General features: G+C 59.1%; 3 protein-coding genes across 3 annotated transcripts in view; 1 reads left to right on the top strand and 2 right to left on the bottom strand.

Annotated features, from left to right (window-relative positions):
* Positions 1 to 144: 144 nt before the first annotated feature.
* Positions 145 to 10,095, bottom strand: ADD2 (adducin 2). The gene is made up of 14 exons (XM_039564180.1): positions 9,748 to 10,095; positions 8,891 to 9,029; positions 8,197 to 8,348; positions 7,239 to 7,319; positions 7,016 to 7,165; positions 6,319 to 6,462; positions 6,139 to 6,237; positions 5,741 to 5,920; positions 5,389 to 5,646; positions 4,466 to 4,585; positions 4,286 to 4,375; positions 3,621 to 3,771; positions 3,450 to 3,539; positions 145 to 2,631 (listed from the first exon to the last, which is right to left on the bottom strand). The coding sequence occupies exons 1-14, from the start codon at positions 10,078 to 10,080 to the stop codon at positions 2,333 to 2,335; spliced, it is 2,286 nt and encodes a 761-aa protein (XP_039420114.1). The 5' UTR covers positions 10,081 to 10,095; the 3' UTR covers positions 145 to 2,332.
* A 3,022-nt stretch (positions 10,096 to 13,117) lies between these two features.
* FIGLA (folliculogenesis specific bHLH transcription factor) lies at positions 13,118 to 19,149 on the bottom strand. The gene is made up of 2 exons (XM_039564164.1): positions 14,572 to 19,149; positions 13,118 to 13,375 (listed from the first exon to the last, which is right to left on the bottom strand). The coding sequence occupies exons 1-2, from the start codon at positions 15,460 to 15,462 to the stop codon at positions 13,118 to 13,120; spliced, it is 1,149 nt and encodes a 382-aa protein (XP_039420098.1). The 5' UTR covers positions 15,463 to 19,149.
* An 859-nt stretch (positions 19,150 to 20,008) lies between these two features.
* LOC104683168 (hexokinase-2) overlaps positions 20,009 to 24,044 on the top strand; it is a 31,641-nt gene continuing 27,605 nt past the window's right edge. Inside the window, exon 1 of the mRNA XM_039564183.1 lies at positions 20,009 to 20,582. Coding sequence (XP_039420117.1) covers positions 20,514 to 20,582 — 69 coding nt within the window. The 5' untranslated portion in view covers positions 20,009 to 20,513. The remainder of the gene's footprint in view (positions 20,583 to 24,044) is intronic.

Here is a 24,044-nt window from a genome sequence, read left to right as displayed (position 1 = left end):
CATCCCCAGCTCCACCCCCCTCTCCACCTCCAATCCCAGCCCCCACTCCGTCCCCGACCCGTTCCATTCCCATCCCATCCCATCCCCACAACCACCTCCATCCCATCCCACCCCCTCGCCCCTCAGTCTCCGAGCGCTGCCGGGTGCCAAACACGGGGTTTATTTACACCGGCGTTCCACGCGCTCCCGGCCGCGATTGTCACACGCGGAGCCATGCCACATCCCGGTGGCATTCCGCGGGGTTCAACACCCCCACCGCCACCGGGGCCCTCCTGGGCAGCCCCAGGTGGGAGGACGGATGCTGAGTCCAGCTGGACTTGCCCTTCCCCGTTGCCAACATGCGATCAGCCTCTGTTTTCCAGGGGAGGTGCAGATGCGGAGGCCCCGCAGCAGGGATTTGCCCCTCCCTGCCTGCCCCTGGAGAGACCCGCACCCTGAGCCTTGCTGGATCGAGGGGAGGGAGGGTGGGGGAATTTCCCGAAGGGTGGTCCTGGGATGGGATCTTGGCCCTGTCTCCTTCCAGCTGCGCAGCCAGGACCCTCATCATGGTGATGATGGTGGCACTGGAGCCTTCGTCCCTTCCTACCTGAAACTCCCCAGAATTTCATGGGAGGGAAAAATCAATCCCACCGCTAAGCCAGTGTCCCTTGGAAAAAGGGGTGACAAAGGCCCTGGGGACAGACTCCCAGGGACAAAGGGGTGACAAAACCCCCGGGGGAGCCCCCGGGTTGGGCTGGGGGGTGTGGCAGTGCTGTCATTCAGGAATTCCCCCCAGGTGTGATGGTGCTACCCCGGGGAGGTGACACAGCTGTCTCTGCTGCCCTGGGTCACGAAGGGGGAACAGGCCCAGGGACAAAAATGGCCTCAAAGAGCCTTAAAATCAGTGGCAGTGAGGAACAGCCCCCCTGGTGACAGGGCTGGGGATGCAGAGGGGGCTTAGGGGCTCAGTGTGTCCCCTCGGTCCCCCCTATCCTGCAGGAGTGGGATGGGGACCTGTGGGGGGACACTGGGCAGGGGGACAAAGGCTCTCCCCAGAATCCAGGCTCAAGTTGGCCATGGGGCTCTGGCAAGATCCCTGTCTGGGGGGTCTCTCTGCTATTTTCTGTGCCCCAGTCTCTGCCTGCACCCCCCATTCTGTGGGCTTCCTGCTCTTCCAGAGGGATCCAACCCCCATGAGCTGTCTCACAGCAGCAAAAAGGTTTGAAACCACAGTGATGGCACATGGGAAAATCCTGCTGGGGTGAGAAAAGCACAAATGGGGGGTGTTCTGGGGCATTCCAGACCTCCTGGACAGGACTCCATGGATGCAGGAAGGCTCAGGGCAAGCACCCCAGGAAACTGGGAGGGTGAGGGGCTGATCCCGTTGGTTTGTCCCCAAATCCCAGCGCTGGAATGGCCGTGGGGAACATCGGCATGGCTGCGGCTCTTCCTGGGAAGGGATTGGCCAGGAGGTTGTAATGCTGGGAGGGAAGGGAACGCCAGGAAGGATTGAACTTGTGCTGGGAATCCAGAGCTGGGAAAAGCAGGGATCCGGCGTGGACAGGGTCACTGTGAGCGGAGGCCAGCGGGAATTGGCAGCGTGTGTTCATCCCGAAGTAGCACTTAGTGAGTGAGTTTTGCTCAGTTTTAAATAACACAGACAATTTCCGGAGTTTTTTTCCCCTATTTTCCCAGGTGCGGGTCGTGCAGTGAGGTGGGGGCTTTTCCAGTGGTGGGAAATCCTGCTGCTCTTCCTTGGCTGGGGAAGACACAGGGTGGGGGTACCAGGAGAAGGGGATGAAGTGATTCTTTAGCCCAGCGAGAGGAAGATCACAATCTGGGAAGGAAAAATCTCAGCTTCTCCTTCAGGAAAAGCAATCCCCTGCCTTCAGCTCTATCCCATTCTCCTGGCGAAGCGATGGACAGTTTTCCCTGGGGATGAAGCCAGCGCCATTCCAGCAGAGCTTGAAACAGAAGGTGAAGAAAATAACCACAAAACACCCTTTTCTTCCTCAAATCAAGCAGATCTGGGCTCTGGTGGAGAAAATTCAACCCTCGGCCCATGGTGGGAAGGGGCCGGAGCCCAGGAGGGAAAGTGGGGAGGGAGATGCAGCGGGAATTTCCCCAAACGGGGACCACAGTCTCTCTAAGCTCGGTGGCCACCTCCAGAGGCGGGTGACAAGGGGGACGAGGTGCCTTGTGCCAGGAGGACCCGGAAAACAGCCAGAATCCGGGGGTTTTGGGCCGCGCCTCGGCCAGACGCACGAGGCAGGAGCTGCCCCCCGCCCCGGCGCTCCCGGTCTCAGAGATCCCGGGGATCCCCGGGATGGCCACGCGCGAGGCCTTGGGAGACTCAAGATTCAATCTTTTCCTTCTTTTTGCCTTTTTTCAGGAAAGATGGGGTCCGGAATTTCTTCTTCTTTTTGGAGGGTGATTTGGAGGGTGAACCGTCGGGGGACACAGGGTTGCTGGTCACTGTCTCCTTCTCCTTGGGGGCATCCTGATCAGCATTGGGGGTTGTCCGGTCTGTCCCTCCTTTTCCAAGGTTTTCCTCAGTGCTTTGCTCTTCATCCTTCCCGTTCACCACCGCTGGTGGCTCCTTCTTGGCAGTGGAATCAGGGGGGGCTTGGCTGCCATCGGCCTTCTTATCACCTTGGGAAGGCGAGAGGGAACAGGGAATTGGGGCAGCAGCACTGGTGTTGTGGGGATTTTATCCCCTCAGATCTCCAGTGGGACCTGGGCAGGAGCAGGATTTGGCCTCCACAGGTAGAGAATGCTTGGATTTGATCCTGTCCTGCCACAGGCACCACTTCCCCGAGCCTCCCCCCTCCCTGCGGGAACAAGCGATGTGGGATGGAGAGCCGGGAAGAGGCAGCAGGAAAAGCAGGAAGCAACAACAAGGAGGGATTCCCCAAGGGATTTCCTAAGGGATTTCCCCTGAGTGGGGCTGGAGTGGGCCACGGAGACCGAAGATCCCCCCGAGCCCGTGTCCCTCGTCCGGGGTGGCCTCTCCGTACTTACTACGGCGCCAGGGATTCAGGGATAACTCCTTGGGTGACAGGCACACGGGGAGGAAAGAGAAAGGAGACGTTGTGGAGACAGACAGACAGACACACAGACACCACGAGACACCATGGCAGAGCCAGCAGCCCCGAGCCGCGCCCCGGCACCCGCTGTGGATCGGAACAACGGGCCCATCGCACCCGCCGGAGCGTGAGGACTGGGATGGGGGACAGGGGTGTCCCCTGCACCCCACAAAGCCACCGACAGACACTCACATCCTCCTGCCATGAATCCCCATTGGAGCTTGGCCCCTCTGGAGCAGAGAGCCCCCAGGGACAGGCAGGGGGACACAAGGTGACAGCGAGCTGCGTCTCAACGCGGTTTGGCCACAGCTGCCCTTGTCCCCCCACTCCTGCTGCTCACTGGGACCCCACCCCTCGTTTTGGGGTGCTCGTCACCCCACTCACCCTCCGTAGGCTCTGCAGGCGCTGGGGGCTCTGGAGGGGGTGGCTCTGGTGGCGGAGCCCCACTCTCCTCTGCTGCCGCGTCCTTCTCACCTGCCACAGAGAGACATGCTGGCCCCAGGTCCCCTCAGTGCCACCCAGGGCTGTTTGGGGATTTTGGGCTGTCTCTCCTACCCTGTAGGCGCTTCTTCCTCTCCACCTCCTGCTTGTATTCCTCCAGCTCCTGGTCCGTGAGCTGGCTGAAGGGGTTGGGGGGCTCTGGCTCGGGGGGAGCCTCTTCCTGGCCCTCCTTGGCCTCTGCATCCCCCAAGTGGCTCTCAGTGGACTGAAACAGACCCCCAGAGTGGTGTCACCCCCCCCGGAGAGGTGCCACACCCTCTGGAGCTGTGTCAGCCCCCCCACCCTGAGCAGTGTCCCCTCTGCCCTCGGAGTGGTGCCACTGCCCCTGGACCTGTGGAATGCTGGGGAGCCAGGGAAAGGCTGGGTGCTCTGGGAAGGGGGACTTGGGGCTGGGCATGGGGGGTGGTGTGGGGCTTGGGACGAGAGCTGACATGGGGTGATGGTGGCCTGGGGATACAGTGGGAAGATGGGGGGGACACGGGGTGACAGGACTGTGTCTGGTCTCAGCAATGACACTGGTCAGCAGCTGTGATGGGGGACATGGGGTGTCATGGGCTGGCGACATGGGGTGACACGGGTGCCATAACGGGCTCCGGCTGGTCTCAGTGATGACGCTGGCCAGCAGCTGTGACTGGCGTGACATGGGCTGGGAATACCAAGCTGGGGACACGGGGTGTCTGTCACAGGGCTGGGGACACGGGGTCACACAGGTGCCATACGGGGCTGCGGCTGGTCTCGGCGATGACACTGGCCAGCAGCTGTGACTGGGGCCCGGCTGACTTCACGTCCTGACGGTTTTGCTCCCGGATCTGTGGGTGAGGACAGGGATAAATCCCCCTCCAAGGACAGGGATAACCCTCCCCCAGCACCCCGAGGCCCCCCTGTCCCCCAGCCCCCACCTTGTTGCGCATCTCCAGCACCTCCTGCGGGTCCGTGTAGAGCGGCACAAACTGGTTGGGGTTCTCGATGCGAATGGGGGTCCCACTGCTGCCCTTCTCCACCTCGTCTGCTCTCAGCCACTGTGGGGCCGGGGAAGGAAACCCGGGAAAGGTGTTTTGGGGAGCAGGAGACCCCAGTAGTAGAGGGGAAACACCATAAATGCAGGGAGACCCCAATGGTGAAGGGAGACCCCAATGGAGAAAGGAGACCCCAATGGAGACCGCAATAAACACTCCTTGCATAGAAGGAAGACCCAAGTAAATGCATCATACATAGAGGGAGGACCCCAATAATAGAGGAGGACCCCAATAAAAGCATCTTGTGTAGAGGGGAGACCTCAATAAACTGGTCTTACATGGAGGGGAGACCCCAGTAAATGCATCTTGCACGAGGGAGACACCCCAGTAATAGAGGGGAGACCCTTATAAACATGTCTTGTGTAGAAGGGAAGACCTCAATAAAGGCACTTTATGTAGCGGGGAGACCCTGATAAATGTGGGGAGACCCCAAACAATGCATCTTGCGTAGAGGGGAGACTGCAATAGATGCATCTTACATAGAGGGGAGACCCTGATAATAAAACGGAGACCCCCATAAATGTATCTTGCATAGAGGGAGACCCCAATAAATGAGAGGAGACCCCAGTAAATGAGAGGAGACCCAAATAAATGCATCTTGCACAGAGGGAAGACCCCAATAAAGCCGATGGCACTCGGCCCCACTGGAATGGGGAGGTGGGATTTCAAAACAATCATTATTACGGGATGAAGGCGGATCCCTAGGACTTCCTACACCCCAGATTTTAGCGGGATCAATAACCAGGACACCCTCCACCTCTCTGGCTGTTGATCCCCAAGCCCCTGTCTGCCCATCTGCCCCTCACCGTGGTCTTTGTCCTCTGGCCACCGGCGCTGCCCTGCGGCTCCTCAGCCAGGTTGACCCTGGTATAGGTGTTGGGGGTGTTGAGCCACCTTGTCTTCTCCTTCTGCTGCTTCTGGGCATGCTGGCGCAGGGCGGGGGTCCCGGCGGGCTCCTCCTCGAACACGAAGGCTGTCACGGTGGCGGGGATCAGCACATCGCTCTTGGGCTTGCTCTTCTCCTGCACGAAGGGGTAGCGGTACGTGTAGCCCGTGCGGTATCCCTGGAAAAGCGCAGAGCGGGGAGTCAGGAACACGGGGATAAACCGAGGGGTTGGAGCGCAGTTTGAGGGGGGTTGGATGGGTTTTGGCGCTCACCAGGTTGTCCAACATCCTCATGAGGGCCTCGAACTCATGCTCGCCCAGGCGGCTCTTGTGCAGGGGCCCGAAGGTGGTGCCGGCGCGGCGCACGGCGCCCAGGCCGTGGGGCACGCGCTGCTGGGCCCGCTCCAGCACGATCAGGTTCTCCGCGCCACCCGCGCTCGCCAGCGCTGACACCTGCGTGGGCACCGGGCACCGCTGAGCTGGGGACACTGGGGACGAGCCCCACAGCCACCCTTGTGCCCAGCGCTGGCACCCGGGGGAGTAACAGGGGTGAGACCTGGCACAGCTCAGCGGTGATGGAAGTGAGGGGCTGAGAGCTGGCACAGCTCAGGGCATGCTCCTGGCACAGGCTGCTGGGCCCACACGCAGCTCACCCCACGGTCCGCGCTCACCTGGACCTCGCAGGCGGCCTGCAGGTGGAAGATGCTGTAAAAAGCCTCCTCAGCTGTGTCCCCCAGCGCCAGCACCCCGTGGTTCCGCAGCACCAGGATCTGCAGCACCCGCGCAGGACGTCAGCGGGGCGGGCAGGGGATGGGGGGGTGACCCCCGCGTCCCCCGGGGTGTCCCCTCACCTTGCAGGTGGGCCCAAGGCACTTCTGGAGCTCCACACGATCAGCTTCATCCTCCACCTCCCCGCGGAAGTCGAAGTAGGCGACGTCCCCCAGGAGAAGAGCAGCGCGGGAGATGGGCAGGAGCCCGCAGCGCATGGCCGACACCTGGGCACGGGGGGGAACAGGGCAGGAGGGCCAAGGAACCCCAAATACCCCCAAGAAACACCAACACCCCATAAAAAGCCCACCCCCACAAAAAACCCCCAACCCTTCCAAAACTCCTCTCCAAAAATCCCATAACCCCCCAAAAAAACCTCCCCAAAAATCTCCAACCCCACCAAATCCCTCCATAACCAACTTCCTAAATTTCCCCAAACTCCCCACCTCCCAAACTCCAAAATCCTTCCAAAAATGAACTGCCCACAAAGAACCCCAACCCCCAGAAAACCTCCATCACCCAATCACCCCAACCCTTCATGTGCCCCCAAAAGCTCCCAATGCCTCCAAATCCCCCAAACCCTTTCAAACTCCCAAGGCACCCAAGTCCTTCACAGCCCCTCCAAATCTCCAAGATCCCCTTGTCCCCCCAAAAAACCCAACCTCCCCAAATCCCCAATCCCCCTACCCCTCCAAAACACCCTTCCAACCTCCCAAATCCCCCCTGAACCCAGCTTCCCCAAAGGCCCCCAAGCCCCGTTCCCCCGTCTGCAGCCCGTACAGCAGCAGCAGCGGGGGTGTGCAGGCGCACGATGCAGCGGATGTCGGGGCGCGCGGCGTAGATGGCGGCGTGCAGGCTGAAGCTGCGGGCGTCGGGCGCGAAGCCGGTGCTGCCCTGCTCCACCACGGCCCCCAGCACGTTCACCTTCACCTTGGGGGGCACAGCGGGCTCAGGGGGGGCTGCTCCCCCCCAGGCAGCCCCGTGGAGGGAAGGGGAGGCTCACCAGGCTGGCCGCTGTCACCTCGCTGCATGCCAGCCCCTGTGGGGCCACCAAGAAGTGCTCCTGCTCCTTGCTGACCCGCAGCTGCCATGGGGGACAGAGTGCGGTGAGAAACACCCCAAAAATCTCCCCAAATAAACACCACCTCTGAACCCCGACACCTCTCTGATCGCCCCCAAACCGTTAAAAAAATCTCTGAAACTCCCCTCCCCACCAATACCCCGAAGGAACCCAACAACCCCAAAACCTCCAACCCCCACAGACTTTGACCCAAAATAACAACCCACAAACCCTCAAAATCCCAACCCACCTCAAATATCCAAAACCCCTCAAGAGCCCCTAAAATCACCAACATCCCTCTAGGAACCCAACAGCTCCCAACCTTGTAAGATTCACCAAACCCCCCCAGACCCCGCTAAAGAACGCCAAATCCTAAAACTCCCCAAACCTCAACCATCCAAAACCCCCCCAGACACCCAACTCGCCCCCAAAAAACCACAAAACAGCCACCCTCAATCCAAAATCCACCCAAAATCCCACACCTCAATACACAACACATTCTCCTTAACAAACTCCTCCCCAAACCCAAAACACCCCCAACCCTCCTGTCCCCCCATACAGGTTTTGGGGTGCTGATGGTGTTGGTGGTGTGCTCTAACTGCCCAGTTGAAAAGGTCCAGCAAACTCCAAGCCCCCCAAAACCACCAAATCCCACCAAAATAACTGAAATTCCCCCAACATCCACCTCAACCAACCCCAAACCTCCTCCAACTCCCCCAAACCCCCAGATCTCCTGTGGGGTTTTGGGGTGCTCACAGTGGCAGCAGCATGTCCCAGTTGTGCCCAGCCTATACAGGTCCAGCAGGTACCAAAAGCCCCATTAACCCCCAAATTCCCCCAAAACAACCCCAAATCCCCCCAAGACAACCCCAGCCCCCCATCCTGGTGTTGGGGTGCTCACAGTGACGGCAGCATGTCCCAGCTGCGCCCAGCCGTACAGGTCCAGCAGCCGGTGGATGCTGCCCACCTTGCAGCGCATCAGCCGCTCGCCCTTGGCCAGTGCCGGCCCCTCCGTCCCATGCAGGTCATTGATGGGGGTGACCGACGCCAGCCCTGGGGATCGGGGACCCCCCATCAGCAGTGGGACCCCCCCTAACCACGGGGGGTTCACCAGGGACAGGGAAGCAGAGGGCTGAGGGAATGGGTTTGGTGGCTGTCAAGGTTTGGTGGATTCAAGGGTTTGCTGGACCTCAAGGTCCTCAAGGCCCCAAAAGTTTTGGGAGGTCCCCAAGGCCTCAAAGGCTTGGTGGTCCCCAAGATTTGGTGGTCTTCAAATGGTTTGGTGGCACCCCAAGATCCCAAGGGGTTGATGATTTCAAAGGTTTACGAGTCCCCAGGATCTCAAAAGTTTAGGGGCCCCACAGTTTGGTGGGCCCCAAAGGTCTCAAAGGCTTGATAACCCCAAAGGTTTTTGGGGTCTTCAAGGTCCCAAAGGTTTGGTGGTCCCAAGGCGTTTGATGCCCCTGAAGGTCGCAGTGGTTTTTGTGACCCCAAAGGTTTGGTGGCCCCCAATGTTTTGAGACTTTTCCCACCCCCCCCGCCAATTAAACCCCTTGTGAGTGTCCCCAAACCGCCCCGTCCCCAGCCCCGCGTACCCATGGGGGAGGTGGGCAGAGCGGCGGGGGACGTGGTGGCCATGAAGTCAGCGATCTGCCGCAGTGCCCACACGTGGGATGAGTTGTTCCCCTTCTTCATCTGCTCTTGGATCAGGCTCTCCAGCTCCTCCCGGAAGGACTGCGGCACCGGGGACAAGGTGACAACGGGGTGGATGGGACCGTTGGGGACATTGGGGCGGGGGCAGCATCACTGGCTCAGTGGAAGTGGCACTGCTGGCTTGGTGGTACGGTGATGGTGGCACTGGCAGTTTGGTGTCAGGGACAGCATCGCCTTGGTGGCATGGCAATAGTGGCACTGCCAGCTCGGTGACATGGCGGTGGTGGCACTGCTGGCTTGGTACCAGTGGTACTGGCAGTTTGGTGGCTCAGTGGTGGTGCCAGCATCACCAGCCTGGTGGCAGTATCACCACTGGCTTGGTGGCACAGTGATGGTGGTGGTGACAGCATCACCAGCTTGGCGGTAGTAACATTTCCAGCTTGGTGACAGAGTGGCAATAGTGGCACCACCAGATTGGTGGCATTACCGTCTTGGTGGTGTCAGTGACCCCACTGGTTTGCTGGCACAGCTCACCGTGGCAGTGACATTGCCAGGTGGGGAGATGCACCACCATGTGGTGACAACTATTAGCTTGGGGACACGAGGGATGGGGCGGAGACAACAAAGGATGGCGCCAGGGACAAGAGGGCTGGGGTTGGGGACAGGAGGGACGGGATTGGGGACGCAAAGGAAGAGGTTGGGGACACGAAGGACAGGGTTTGGGGACAGGTGGGACAGGGCTGGAGACAGGCGGGAGGGGGTTGGGGACTGGGGGGCCAGCGTGGGGCCGGGGGCTCACCGGGCTCTGCAGGATCATTGTCACCCGCTTCTTCTGCTCCATGAGGTTGAAGTCCTGGCGCAGGTCCCCGGTCCCGCTCCGCGCCCGCAGGAACTCGGGGTCCTCCTGGGGGGGCAGCGGGGCCCGGGGGCGGGGGGCTCGGGCAGGGGCTCGGGGCTGGCGGCCGTGCTCATCCTGCGGGACGCGGGGACACGCGGCGTCACCCCCGGAATACAGATTGGGAGAAAGCACCGAAAACACCGCGCGGCTGTGCCCGGCTGATAAGGCCCGCGGGGCCCCCGCCCTGCCCGGCGCCTTGCGGGGACGAGGGGACAGGCTGGGGACACTCGGCATGGGGGGAGTCCCCGGCTGGTGGCACTGCCCAGGCTGGGTTACACCCCTGTGAGGACGCCACAGCTGAGAACGGGCACAGCGCAGCGCACCGATGGGACCGTCGGCTGAGAACGGCACAACTCAGCACACAAACGGGTGCCGCAGCCGAGAACAGACGCAGCTCAGCGCACCGATGGAAGCAGCCACCAAGCACGGGCACAGCTCAGCGCACCGACAGGAGCAGGAGCTGAGAACAGGCACAACTCAGTGCATAGGTGGGAGCAGGGGCCAAGAATAGGCACAGCTCAGCACACTGATGGGAGCTGAGAACGGGCAGCTCGGCACACTGATGGGAGTGGCAGCCAAGAACGGGCACAGCTCAGCGCATCGGTGGGAGCTGCGGACGGACAGCTGGGCACACCGATGGGAGCAGCGGCTGAGAACGGGCACAGCTCCGCGCACCAATGGGAGAGGCTGCTGAGAACGGGGGCCACTCGGTGCACGGATGGGAGCTGCCGTGGGGCACAGCTCGGGTCACCCACGGGAGCCGCGGCTGGGAACGGGCACAGCTCAGCACACCCATGGGCTCTCCTCCCCGAGCCCAGTCCCGAATTGGGGTCACCCACCATCGGGGGTCGGCGCCGTGCTGCCGCCGCACCTGGGGGGGCTCCCAGCCTCCCTCCCTGCCCGCGGACCCCAAAAGGACCCTCCCATCCCCTCCTGGTCACCGTCACCGAGCGCCTCGGGGATGCTGCTGCCAAGGGCCCCCCAACCCAGGGCACCCCAAAACACAGGGTGGGGCTGGTCCCCCAAATCCCGGGGGGCGACCCCCCAGTCCCCCCATCGCTCAGGGCAGAAGGGGACTCCCCACAAATTTTGGTGCTCGGAGCGCACCTGGCTCAGCGGGAAGGGGGGCCATGGCCGGGATAAATCCAGGGGGGCCCCGGTGACCCCAGGCAGCAGGGCCCGAGCAGCCCCGGGAGAAGGCGGGGGGGTCTCGGGGGGCTGGACTAGGACCCCCCAACGCTTCCCCCTCCCAGCATCCCCCCCCGCCTCCGCCCTCGCCGCGCCCAGCGCCGCTGCGGCAGCCGCAGGGCGGGGGGGGGAGAGGGAAAATCGGGATGAAAACCGGGATGGATCCGGGGGGGGCCGCAGCATCTCCCCCCCTCAGGGGTGGGGATGGGGGGAGGGGTGGGGTCGGGTACCACCGAGGGATGAAGGCCTGGGAAAGGGGGGACGGGTGGGATGCAGCCCCCCACACCTGCATGCAGGCAGCTGGGGGTGGGGTGCGGAAAAGGGGGGGTCACCCAGCCTCCCCCCACCCTCCCCAAATCCCCCCTCCCCCGAGGGATGCTGCGGCCGGGGGCTGCTGCCATCACCCACCTTCCTCCTCCTCCTCCTCCTCAGAGCATCCTGACAAAGGGCCGCCCCCCCCCGACACACCACGCGTGTCCCCGCACCTCCCCCCGCCCCGCCCTCCCCCCCGCACCCCCCCGGGAACTCAATCCCTGCAAATAAACAAGGGGGGACCCCCAAACCCAGCGCTGACGCTCCGACAATCCCTTCTTATCATGCAGTTGATTTGGTTTATATTAATAACCATTAATAAGCCCTTACCTGGGGGGGGGAGGAGCAGCTAATTACTAATTACAATTTCATAAAGCAATTAATTACAGCTCTGCCCCCCCAACCCCCGCGTTTTAGGGGTGACAGACCCCCTGCCCCCCAATTCTGGGGTGCGGGTTTTATGGGGTGCAGGACTCCAGGACAGGAGCGTGACCCCGAAAATGGGGGCTGAAGCCTTGAACTTGGCCTTCGGGGGGGACCCCCGCGGGCCCCCCCGGATTTTTAGGGATGTCAGGAAAAACCTTAAAGAAAAGAGAAAAATTAAGACTTTTCTCACCTTTGGAATATTTTGGGGGGAAAAGGTGATTTGAAGCCCCCCTTGTTTATGTCAGTATTACCCAGATGCTCCCCCAAACCCTAAGCCCATGGGTGTCCCCCCCTTGGTGCCCCCCCCAGGCTGCTCTATCCCCACCCAGGTGACACCCCAAACCCCCAGGGAGTCCCCCAAGGTGCTCTGTCCCCCCACCAGGTGCCTCTCCCGAGCTGATCCACCCCCACCCAGGTGCTCCCCCAAATTCCCAGGGTGCCCCCCCCAAGGTGCTCTGCCCCCTCCGTGTGCCCCCCACTCACCGTCCCCCCCCCCTCTGGCAGTACCCCAGGCTGGGGGGGCAGGAGGGGGGGTCCCCACGGGCATGGGGGGGCACTGCCAGGCCCCCCCAGGGACACCCCGCCAGTGTCCCCCAGCTCCTGCTCAGTCTTGAGTTCCTGGGAAAAGGGGAATTTAAAAATATATTAAAATTGGGGGGTGGCCCCCCGATAATAACATCCACACCCCCCCCCCCCCAAATAATTCAATTTAATTATTAAATTAATTCCAACCTCAAAAACCTCAAGCAGGAAAATCTCCACCAGGCCCCCAAGCCCCCACATTATAGGGGGGTTCTAGGTCAGTTTTGGGGCTTACCCTCAATAACAATTCAATTTATTTTGAATTTTTAAATTAATTCCAACCTGAAAAACAAGAATAAAATCCCGCAAAGCCCACATTATGGGGGGGAGGGGGGTGTCAGGAAGATTGGGTCCCCAGAGGTGGGGGTCAGTTTTAAGGCCCCTCCTCAAATAATAATTCCATTTAATTTTTATTATTAAATTAATTCCAAGCTGAAAAGTATCAAGAAAAAAATCCCATGAGCCTCCCCAAACCCCAACATTATAGGGGAGTTTGGAAGTGGAGGGTCGGTTTTGGGGTCCCCAGATGCTGGAGGTCAGTTCTGGGATGTCGCCCCCAAATAATTACATTTATTGTTAATCTTAAACTGAATTCCAAACTGAAAAATTAGAAGAAATTAGAAGAAATCTGTCCCCGCTCCATATACCCCATCCCCAACCCGGCACTCCCCCTATCAGCCCCCCCCCAAATTCCATATTATAAAGGGGGGGGGGGGCTGGAGACCAGGCCTCAGTTCTGGGGTGCCCCACAAAAACTTAATAATTAAAACCAAATTGAATTATTAATTCCAAGGTGAAAACCAGCAACGAAGCCTCCATCAGCCGCCCCAAATCCCTCATTCTGGGGGGCCGGCTTTGGGGTACCCACCTGGCAGCCCCCCGCGTCCCGCAGCACCGCCCGCAGCAGGCGGATGTACTGGGCGGCCGCCCGCAGCGTGTCGGCCTTGCTGGGCCGGCGGTCCCGCGGCACCAGCGGCACCAGCGCCCGGAGCCGGGAGAACCCCGTGTTGAGATTCCGGATCTGCGGGACACGGGGACCCCCGGGGAGCCGGGCAGAGACCGAGGGGAGCCCCAAAGGGACCGCGGTTAGAGACCCCCAAAGGGACACAGAGAGGGGACCCCCTCAGGATCAAACTGGGATCTCTTAAAGTCAAACTGGGCCCACCCCCAGGATTCAGCTGGGCTCACCAGGAATAAACCAGACCTCCCCAGAATCAAAATTGGGGGTCCCCCCCACCCCCGAATTAAACTGACCCCCCCGATTCAACTACCCCTGGGAGTTAAAGTAGGTCCCTCACAGAATCAGGCTGGGGTCTCCAGGATTAAATTCGGGCCTTCACAGGTTTAAACAGGGCTGACCAGAATTCAACCTAGAATTAAACTGTGACCCTTCCAGAATAAAACTGGGCTCCCCAAGATTAAACTAGGCCCCATCCCAGGATTAAAGCTGGGACCCCAAAATTAAACTGGCCCCTTCCATGATTAATCTAGGCTCTCCTAGAGTTAAACTGGACTCACCAGGACTAAGCATGACTCTCCTAGAATTAAACTGAGACCTCAGAATTTAACTCTGCCCCTTCTAGAATGAAACTGGCTCCTCCTAGATCTAACTGGGTTTACCAGGATTAAATTGGAGCACCCTAGAATTAAACTTGGGTACTTGGGATTAAACCAACCTCTCCAGGATTAAATCTGGACCCCATAATTAAACCGTGTCCCTCAGGGTTAACCTGGGGTTTCTCCAGGATTAAACCAGACTTCACTCCATTAAACCAACTCCCTCTTCCCCGGGATCAAACTGAGCTCCTTGGAATTAAACTCAGCCCCCCTAAAATTTAACCAGAGCTCCCCAGGATTAAAACAGGCTCTCCTGAAATTTAAGTGGGCCCTCCCACGATTAAAACAGGGCCCTTCCAGGATTAGAGCCACTCCTTCAGGGTCAAATTTGGCTCCTCACAATTAAACTCACCCCTCCTAAAATTTAACCAGAGCCCCCCAAGATTAAACCGACCAACACAGGATTAAACCAAGCACTCCTAAAATTTAACTGAGGCCCTCCAGGATGAAACCCACCCCCCAAATGCAAAGTCCCCCACACCCCCCCTGTGCTGGCACTGCCGGCGTCCCCACCTAGAGCCGCCCTGGGTGCCACCACGATGTGACACAGCCCCCGGGTGGGATTTGGGGCGGGGGTCAGCAGGTTTTGGGGTCACTCACCCTCTCCCTCTCCTTGGCGTTGGCCGCCTGCCGCCGCTCCAGCACCTCCGCCAGGTCCCCGGTGGGCTCGTAGGCCCCGTCGGGGCCGCGCCGCAGGCGGGCGATGGTGGCCGGGCAGGGCAGGGGCCCGAAGCGCTGCCTCAGGAGCCCCTCCAGCACCTCGGGGGGCGGCGTGGGCTGCAGGACCCCCGGGACCTCTGAGGGCTGTGGGATCCCCGGGGGCTCCGAGACCTCTGAGGGCTCCAGGGCTCCCGGGGCTCCAAGAACCCTGAGGGCTCCAGGACCTCTGAGGGCTCTGAGACCCCTGAGGGCTCCAGGACCTCTGAGGGCTCTGAGACCCCTGAGGGCTCCAGGACCTCTGGCCACCCCCCAGCTCTGCTGGGCTCCCCCATCCCACAAAAGGAACGAAGCTGCACCCAGTGAGCTGACACTCAAAAGAGGGGGGGGAAACTGATGGAAAAGGGCCTTAAATATCCAAGACCAAACGAGGCACAGGTGGGACTCGTCTGAGCCTGACAAGCGCTGGCTCTGCCTCAGTTTCCTCACCCACCATCCCAGCCTGGTATCCACAAAGAGCTGAGCCCAAAAAACGCCCCCCCAAAACCACGCTGAGGGACATTTGAGGGCATGGGCATGGGATGGGCACCTGGATTCACTCCAGAGAGAAATGGGTTGGTTTGAGAGGCCTGGTGTGTTCCTAAAGACGTGGGAAGCACTTTTGGGTGGGGAAAACAGAAATGCGAGGTTTGATACCACGAGGCCTGGCTCGGTAGGTGGCAGTGTTAGTCCCTGACATGCTGCAAAACTCAGGGAGGCTGGGAAAAAATGGTAAAACCTCCCTTTTTCCTCCAAAAGGTCACTTTGGGTTATCCACCATGGAGGAAGCCTCATCCCAGTCTCACCACCGGGATGGATTTCCCCTCCCGTGTGGTGTTTTCATGGGGAAACGCCCTCCAAGGGGGCTTATCCTGGTTTTCCTGGGGGTTTTGGGGGCTCCAGGAGGGAGTGGGTGCTCTGTGGTGACGTGCAGGGTTGGGGCTGCCTCAGTTTCCCCAAACCTGGAAGCACCTTCGAGGGCTGGAGACCATCCCCCACTGCTCCGGGATCCTGGAAGTTCATTCTACGTCCATAAGGAGAGTGAGGGTGCAGAGCAAATTGTAAAGAAACCCCTAAATGACCCTAAAATGAGCCTCAGAGGCACCTGGAAGTTAATTGAGGTTTTTCTAAGAACTTAGAAAAACCCAATTTTCTTCTCTTTAATGCTCTGTAATGAGCTTCCCTATCCCACAGCAGGCTCTGGATAATCCCATTATTCCTGCCCCGATCTGGGCGTAATTCTGGTATCTGACAAATTAATCTGAGGGCAGGGAGGTGTAAAGTCACGCCAAAAATGGGCCTGTGCCCAGCTGCTCACCTGTGCTCACCACACGTTGGACCCCCCAGCTGGGGTTTGTTCCTTCTCTGTGTTGGAAAGAGCTGGGAAATGCTTCAAGTTGAACAGAGGGGGATTAAATATTGAGGGGAAAAATGTGGGGTGGGGGGTGGAGAAGGGGCTGGTGGAAATGGGGTTCCCCTGAAGGGAAATGAGCAGAGCCAGTGGAGAAGGAATTGGGGATTGGGATGATTTGGGGTCACAGTTACTGGGTGTGTCATGGTTATTGGGGGTCAGGGTGTTTAGGGGTCACAGTTATTAGTGACCTCATTTTAGGGGTCACAGTTATTAGGATTTGGGGTCAGTAGGGGACACAGTTATTAGAGGTCATGGTTAATAGGGTTTGGGGTTATTAGGGGTCACAGTTTTAGGGGTTACAATTATTAGCATTTGGGGTTATTAGGGATCATGGTTTTTAGGGGTCACAGTTATTAGGGCCCACATTTTTAAGGGGTCACTATTTTTTGGGGTCACTGTTATTAGGGATCTCATTTTTCAGGGGTTGTGTTTTTTAGGGTGACAGTTATGAGGGGGCAGGGTGATGAGGGGTCCCAGTTAGGGATGGGAGCTTGGAAAAGGCTGAACTCCTGTGAAACATCACCCCAACAACTCTGGGGCTGCTGTTTTGGGAATGCCCATTGGGAATGTTGTTTTCCAAACCCTCAGGCTCAGTTATCCCTCTCATTTTCCCTCTCTGAGCATGGACAGAGCAGCAACCAGGTCCCAACGCTCCATCCCACGCTGCTCCCTAAATCCAGGTGTCTCCATCCCTTTGGGGTCACCCCATGCCACCCACCCCAGTGCCAGTGATCCATCGAGGATCTGACATTTGCCAACATCATGAGACTGGAAAAACGCCCCACGGGTTTCCAGTTACTGTGGCGGGGTGGCCTGGGAAGGGGGACGGTGCCAGAGCTAATCCGGGGCCGGGGCAGCTGCTGGCATGGGATTAAACCCAGTCCTTCCTGGCATGGTCCCAAATGTCTTGAAAGTGTCTGGTCCCTGCCAGAGCTGCCGGCCTCGTGCTGGCTGCGTGCTGCCCAGATCCTGGCCATGGGTGGGGAGAGTGGGAATAAAATGTTCCAAGGGGTTTTATGGAGCTGTGGCAACACCTCCGGCCACTTCCACCTCTGCATCCTCCTCCCTGTCGTGCTGCCAAACACATCCCAGGACACCTGTTCTATGGGACGCATCCTGGGATTTCTGGCATCAGTCATAACTTGCTCCCTGAGCTCTCCAGGAGTCGAGCCTGGGTTGGCACCAGGATCCCCATCCCACTTCCAGCGGGTTCCGGGTGCCCGGGGATGAGCTCACAGCTGCCAGTGCAGGGAAATGCGGGAGTGCAGGTATTCATATGGACAGGGAGGCTTCTGGAAAACTTCGTGCTGTCATTAAAGTCATGAAATCCTCTCTCCTGCTGCTATCGGTGCTGCTGGTGACATCAGGACCGCATCTCCCAGGTGCCTTATCTTTGCCAAGTATCCCGGTGCTCCCATGAGGGACACAGAGATCTCTCCTGGCTCAGTTTTCCCGGCTCACCCAAAAGTCTGAGGGGATATTTGTGAGGGACTTCCAGAGGCTGCGTTTGCCTCTCAATCCAGTCCTGGGGTCGATGCTGTGGGATTTGTGGCCGGGTAGGTTCCCACTGCAACGTTCGTGGGTCCGGGGGACATCCCGGGGACATCCTAGGGAGCATCGCCATCCTGCTGCATCCCAGGCACTCGCTCCCCCAACCCCTCCTTATGCAGGGATTATTTATCCCCCTTTTGTAATGAAGAGCAGGGGGTGGGGCGCTGGAGGGTGGGGATTGTCCCGGCCACCCACCGAGATTCCCGGGAGTCCCACGCCGGGAAGGGGCAGGTCTCATCCCCGCCATGGCTGGATTATCCATGAGGCGGGAGAGACAATAAAGGGATTTATTGGCACAGCGAGGATTCCGGCAGGGACAGCCGGGCTGTGGGGCTCGGCACCGCTTGGATCCCCTCAACCCCACCCGTTATTCCAGGGGGATATTAAACGACCCTGGCTTGGTTAAATCCAAATAATGACTAAAATCCTACTGGCACTGGTGGGAGGGAGTAAATCCGGCACAAGCAGCGATGCCCCAGCGCTCATCTCCCACCACCCAGCTCTCGCGGTTCACTGATTCCCTCATTCCTGGAGATTCCCGGGAAGCGGATGGCGCAGCCGGAGGGCCGGTGCCGGTTCTGCCGTGCCGGCCGCGGTCGGAGCGGGATGAACAAAGGCGGCTCTGTCCGTCCCGGGTGAAGGAGCCTTTGTGCGAGCTGTGGGCGGCGGAGGGAGGATCCCAGCCTGGAGCAGTCGGAGTTTTCCCCGTCCGAGCGCAGAGGAATTTTTGGAGATAAAAGAAGTTTCTATTGGATGAAGGCGCTGTCAAACCCCCATCATGAGGCAGGTGGATGCGGGCACAGGTCGGGGTGGGGGTCTGGCTGTCCCAGGGTCCGGATGAGTCCTGGGCTGTCACCGACAGCCATGTGCCCTGAGAATGGGATGGGATGAGGATGGGTAGGGACAGGGACAGGGACTGGGACTGGGACTGGGACTGGGGCTGGGGCTGGGGGTGGGACAGGAAAGGGACTGGGGATGAGATGGGAGAGGAACCAGGACGGTGTAAGGGATGGGGCAGGGATGGGGATGGGGATAGGACAAGGGTGAGATAGGGACAGGGATCAGGACAGAGATGGTGACAGGGATGGAGATGAGAATGAGGGTGGGGATAGGGATGAGGACAGGGACAGGGATGAGGATGGGGATGGAGATGGCACAGGACCAGGATGTGGACATGGATGGTGTCAGGGATAGAGATGGGAATGGGGACAGAATGGGGATGAAATGGCAACAGGAACCAAGACAGGGATGGGGTCAGGGATGAGTAAGGGAATGGGATAGGGACTAGGATTGAGATGAGGATAGTGACAGTGATGGAGAAGGGTTTGAGAATGAGATAGTGCCCAGGATGGGGACAAGGATGGTGTCAGGGATAGGGACGAGGATGGGATGGGATGGGGACAAGGATCAGGATGGGGTTGAAGTGGGAACGGGAATCAAGACAGAGATGGTGGCAGGGATGGGGATGGGAGCAGGTTTGAGATGGGGATGGGGATGAAGATGGAGATGGGACAGGGCAGGGATGAGGATGGGAATGGGATTGGGACAGGGGTTGGGGCAGGGATGGGATGGGATGGGGACAGGGATGGGTATGGGAATAGGATTTGGACAGGAATCAGGATGGTGATAGGGGCAGGGATGAGGACAGGGATGGGACCAGGGCTGGAGCTCAGCTCCGCCCTGCTCCCCCAGCTCACACAGCACCTGACCAAGGGTTGGGGCTGAGCTCAGCACCTGGACTAAGATTTAGGTCTGGTCTTAACCTTTAGCCCATACAGGTGGTGCCTAAGCCCAGCCTGGAGCCTGCTGCTCCCAAATCCGAGCTTTACCCCTTCTCTCAAGCCTGTCCCTCTCTGTGATGGGAAAACCTGGGGCTGCAGCTCCATCCTCCTCCTCCCCGACAGCAATTCCTGCCTTTCCCATCCCAGATAACCCTCCAGCACTGACTGCTGGAGCTGCTGGGCCCTCCGAGCTGGATAATCTCTGTTAGAATTAATAAATGATTCAACCTTAACCCTCTTTGCCTGGCAGCTCTTCTCAGCAGCAGGGAGAGGGGCCCTGCGTGCCCACTGTCACGTAGGGATGGACCCACGGAGCCACAGGGTGGGGGAGGAGCCAGGCAGCTCTTTTCCCCCTCTTTTATCCCCCATCTGGGTTTTTGGAATTCTCCAGGACTCTCAAAGCTCCTCACAAGCACAGGAGCCGCCGCTGCTGCCATGGCAGATGCCGCAGATCCCAATTAAGCCCCTTGCCGGGTCAGATCCATGTGGGAGGCCACGTGTCCCTGTCCCACGTGTGCCCTCACACGCAACTCACATTTGCACACGCATGATGGGTCTCCAGCAGGCTTGGGGCCGCACGGACTCGTTCTGCCTCAGGGCTCCCAGCCCCTCCAAACACATCCATCCTTCCTCAGCAGGGGATTTTTCCATTTTATTTTCCCTCTCTGCGAAATAGGAGAGAGGATTCCTCAGTAAAACTCTCTGCACTGAAATTTGGGCTGGGGGCAAGCGAGGTCACCCCCACAGGGACAGAGCAATGCGGGGCTGATCCATGATCTGGCTGCTCCTTATTGCCGTGCCAAGGGGTGCGGAACGGGGTGCACCTCTGTGGGGGTGTCAGCGTGGGGCAGGAGGAGCCCTGACCCTCCACAGAGCATCTCATCCCAGACAGCTCCGTCATTCTCATCCCAAGGCTCCGGGATTACACCACTGCTGCTAAAATCCCGTCTTCATCCGCGCGGTGCCCAGCCAATGACCTCGGCGCTGGCACGCAGGGCCTTCCTCCGCAGGGATCAGAGATGATAAAGCCCTCCCAGCCCCAGCTCGGCGTGCCGAGGTCTCAGTCTCAGTCTCAGTCTCAGTCTCAGTCTCAGTAAACCATGGTGGATGCTCCAAGGATGATGTCCATGCACACGGAGAACGGGATGGACAGTGAAAGCTTCGCCCAGGTGAGGGGATTTTCGCCCTGGAATTCAGGATTGTGGGGGAGTTTTTGCTCCTTGTACTTGGATGAGGATCTGCAATGGATGCGGCACAAAGGGGTGAAAGGGGAGCAACTGTGGGTGTCAAGGGATCACGGGATGGGTGCTGGGGAATAAGTGATGGCAGGGTGGAGGGGAGTTGTGTCTCAAATCTCTGGCCTTGACCAGGTGGGGTGATGTCAGAGCAAGGTGGGATGAAATATTTGGGGCGATTTTCTGCCTGTCAGAGTGAATTGGTGGAAATACATGTGGCTGGGGTCTTTGAGCCATGATCATTCTGTCAGGAAGCGAGGGAGATGCTGCCTATGGTGAGTGAGGATCCCAGGAGAGACCAGCTCTGCTCCTGTGTCCCAGAGAGACACTGGGCTGGACTTAGGAATCATTCTAGACTTGGGGGACCTGGGGGGTTTCAATCCTTCTCTGCCCACCAGCAGTGCCATGGCTTTTGGCTGGGATTTTGGAGGGGCAGGAGGTGGGTTCCCAGCCCCTCTCTCCCTTGCCAGCTCATCCCTGTGCCTCACCCAGACCCTGAGGATGGGCTGGCAGGCACAGCCATCTGCACGTGGCTTTGCCACGCTGGTGTGGACACTGGTCCCTGCCAGGACACCACGGGACTGAAGGGTGGGATTCTGTCACAGCTGTGCACCCGCATCTTCCTCGAATCCAAGTTTTGGGCGATTTCCTCCGATCGGGTGGGAAGGATTTCATGGGGTCGGTGCAAGCTGGGTGTGGCTGTGGCATGGGACCATCAGGGTGGTTATCCCACTCCCAGATGAGACCCCTGGGATCTGGCTTGCTCACACCCACAGCGCTGGGAGAAAGGATGAGGGTCCCATGGCAGAGGCAAGGGAAAACCCCCTGGCACTGAGCATTCCCTGCCCAGTCCTGCTCGTGTCCCTGCTCCAGTTTGGTGGCATCAGGGATGTGGTGTGTCCCACGCTGTGGGACGTGGCGGTGCCCACGGAAAGTGCCCCAGGAGAAACCTCCCCTTTCCGCTGTGATTGGGAAAGTGCCACACGCGGGAGTTGCTCATCCCAGGGCAGAGTGACTCAGGGTCCTGTGTCCTGACCAGGACTTTTGACCTCGGACCTGTGCCAGGTTTTGTGGCACCTGGCACAGCCTCTCTGGGATGTAGGACGGTCCTCAGCTCTCCCTGCATTTGGCCATGCTGGCTTTTGGGGACACCTTCCTTCCTGCCACAGCTCCTGCCAGCTCCAGCATCCAGGCTTTGGGTACTGGACTGGGACTTTTGGGACCTTCCTGGGATGTTGGGGACCTTCCTGGGATGTTGGGGACAGTGTAGCTCCTGGGAATGGAAGGGGCCAGATATCTCCTCTCCCTGTGGTGTCACGGGGCTGATCCCGTGGAGCAACCAATGGATCAGGAGATGTTTGATGGATCTGGCAGGCTCCTCTACAGCTGGATGAGCTGGCACTGCCCTGAGGGAGGTCTGGGCAGGCCAATGTCATCTTCATGGTGCAGTGATTCGGGAGGTGGCAATAGGACATGCAGGGCAGGAGCTGGGAGTGGAGGGGGAAAACAGGATGTACCGGTGTGGAGTGTCCCACTACAGATTCCCCCTGGGCAGAGGGGGCTGCTTGGGGATGGAGATGATCCCTAGGTTGAGGGTCACCATCACCAGTGGAGAGTGGCCACCACGGAGGGACGGTGGCCACAAGCAAGGAACAGTGACCATCACTGGAGGCGGATGGCTGTCACCGATAGAAAGTGACCATCACTAATGAAGGGTGGCCAGCACCACTCCAGGATGGCTGTCACCAGTCAAGGATGGCCATCTCCAGTAGAAGGTGGCCCAGTCCCCTCCTGGCACAGGTCTAGTGACCCCCATGCCCACCCACTCACACCTGTGTCTGGGTGCCGCTAGCCACCCAAACCCCCTTTGGATCCCTCCTGTCCTGACTGGTGGCCTTGGTGGCTTTGAGGGTCACGCAGGGTTGGGGGAGTGAGGGAAGAGCTGGAGCAGTGTGTCAGTGACACGTGAGGACGCTAAAATTAGGCGGCTCCAGCTAATCTAATTTAATCTCCCCTTTTCCGTCCGTTCTGTGGAGATTAGCCCGGCGAGCGGGGTGGGAAGCCAGGCTGTGGGAGCTGGGGCAGCCCAGCCCAGGGACACCCAGCCCGACCCCCGGGGAATCCCTCTGCCTGTTTTGGGGAGGGGTGGCTGTGGGAGGTGATGTTGGGGTGCAGCTGGGGTTTGGGATGGGCTGGAAATGGCTCCGGCATTATGAGATCTGCAGAGGAGCAGCAGTGGGATGGACGGACAGATGGATGGATGGATTCCCACCACCCCCAGCGCGGGCAGGGCACAGTCCTCCCCTCCCTCGCCCTTCATGGAGCAGTTTGGGATGGGCGAGCCCCCTCCCTCACCACAGAGCCAGGGAAAGGCTGTTTCACCCAGCTCAGCCCAAGGTCACGCGCTCATCCTGCGGCTGCTGAAGAAAGAAAAGTTCTCCGACCGGTTTTCTATTCCCGGCCCCGTGCGAGGGCTGGGTCCAGCCAAGTCCAAGGTTTCCGGTGCTTTGGGTGACAGGGCAAAGTCAATAACTGGTCACCGGTGTCATCCTGGTGCCGATGGGTTCGTGTGTGTCCGTGTCCTTGTCCAATGAAACCTCGTTGGAAACTATGTGGAGCAGCGCTGGAGTGATGAATCACGGGGCAGGTGATCCCAGATGAGTTCATGCCTCTCCTGGAGCAGCTCCAGCTCCGGGATCATCCCAGCTGCTCCGTGCTTGGATGGTCTGGTTCCCAATTCCTCTATCCCCACCCGTGCCTCAGTTTCCCTGGCATAAAAATGGGACATGGCCCTCAGTGAGTTCCAAACGGTCTCCTGGGGGTCCCCAGGAGCAGCAGTGCTCCAGGGGGGGCTTTGCTCTGTGCTGTGGGTCAGGCTGGTCCCAGGGTTCCAGGATGCTCCGTCCCTGCTCCGGCCGCTGGGCATGGCTCTTCCTCACGCTCCGACGTTGTTATTACTGCATCACCCATCCTTAAGGAATCACATTAGAGAAATTAGAGCTGGTTGTAGCTCCAGTCCCTGCAATCAGCCGCTTCCTTTTCCTAAGGAACGCGGCATTAAATGCCGATAGATTATTACAAGCCCATGTAGTGTTTGGAAGCAGCTGGGATGCCTTGAAAAGATTTCCATTGGGAGCTTTATTCCATGAAAGGAATTCCAAAATCAACTGAAAAACCTCAAATTAAAAAAATTACTTTATTTAGAGGAACTGGTTGAGCAGAGCCCAGCTCCTCCTATCTTTTCCCGACTAGGGTGTTATCTGGCAAATCAATGGAGTCTTGGGGAATATTTTCCCTGAATAAACTGATTTTTTGGGACAGAAGGATGAGACAGGTCCCTCATTTTGCGCAGACAGTCGCTTCCTTCATCCAGCCAGGCCGGCGGCAGATGGGGAA

The sequence above is a fragment of the Corvus cornix genome, chromosome 22 (genome assembly GCF_000738735.6).
Source record: "Corvus cornix cornix isolate S_Up_H32 chromosome 22, ASM73873v5, whole genome shotgun sequence".
In the NCBI taxonomy this organism is placed as follows: domain Eukaryota; kingdom Metazoa; phylum Chordata; class Aves; order Passeriformes; family Corvidae; genus Corvus; species Corvus cornix.
Note: the sequence above shows the minus strand (reverse complement) of the source record. Positions and strands in the feature narration are given on the sequence as shown.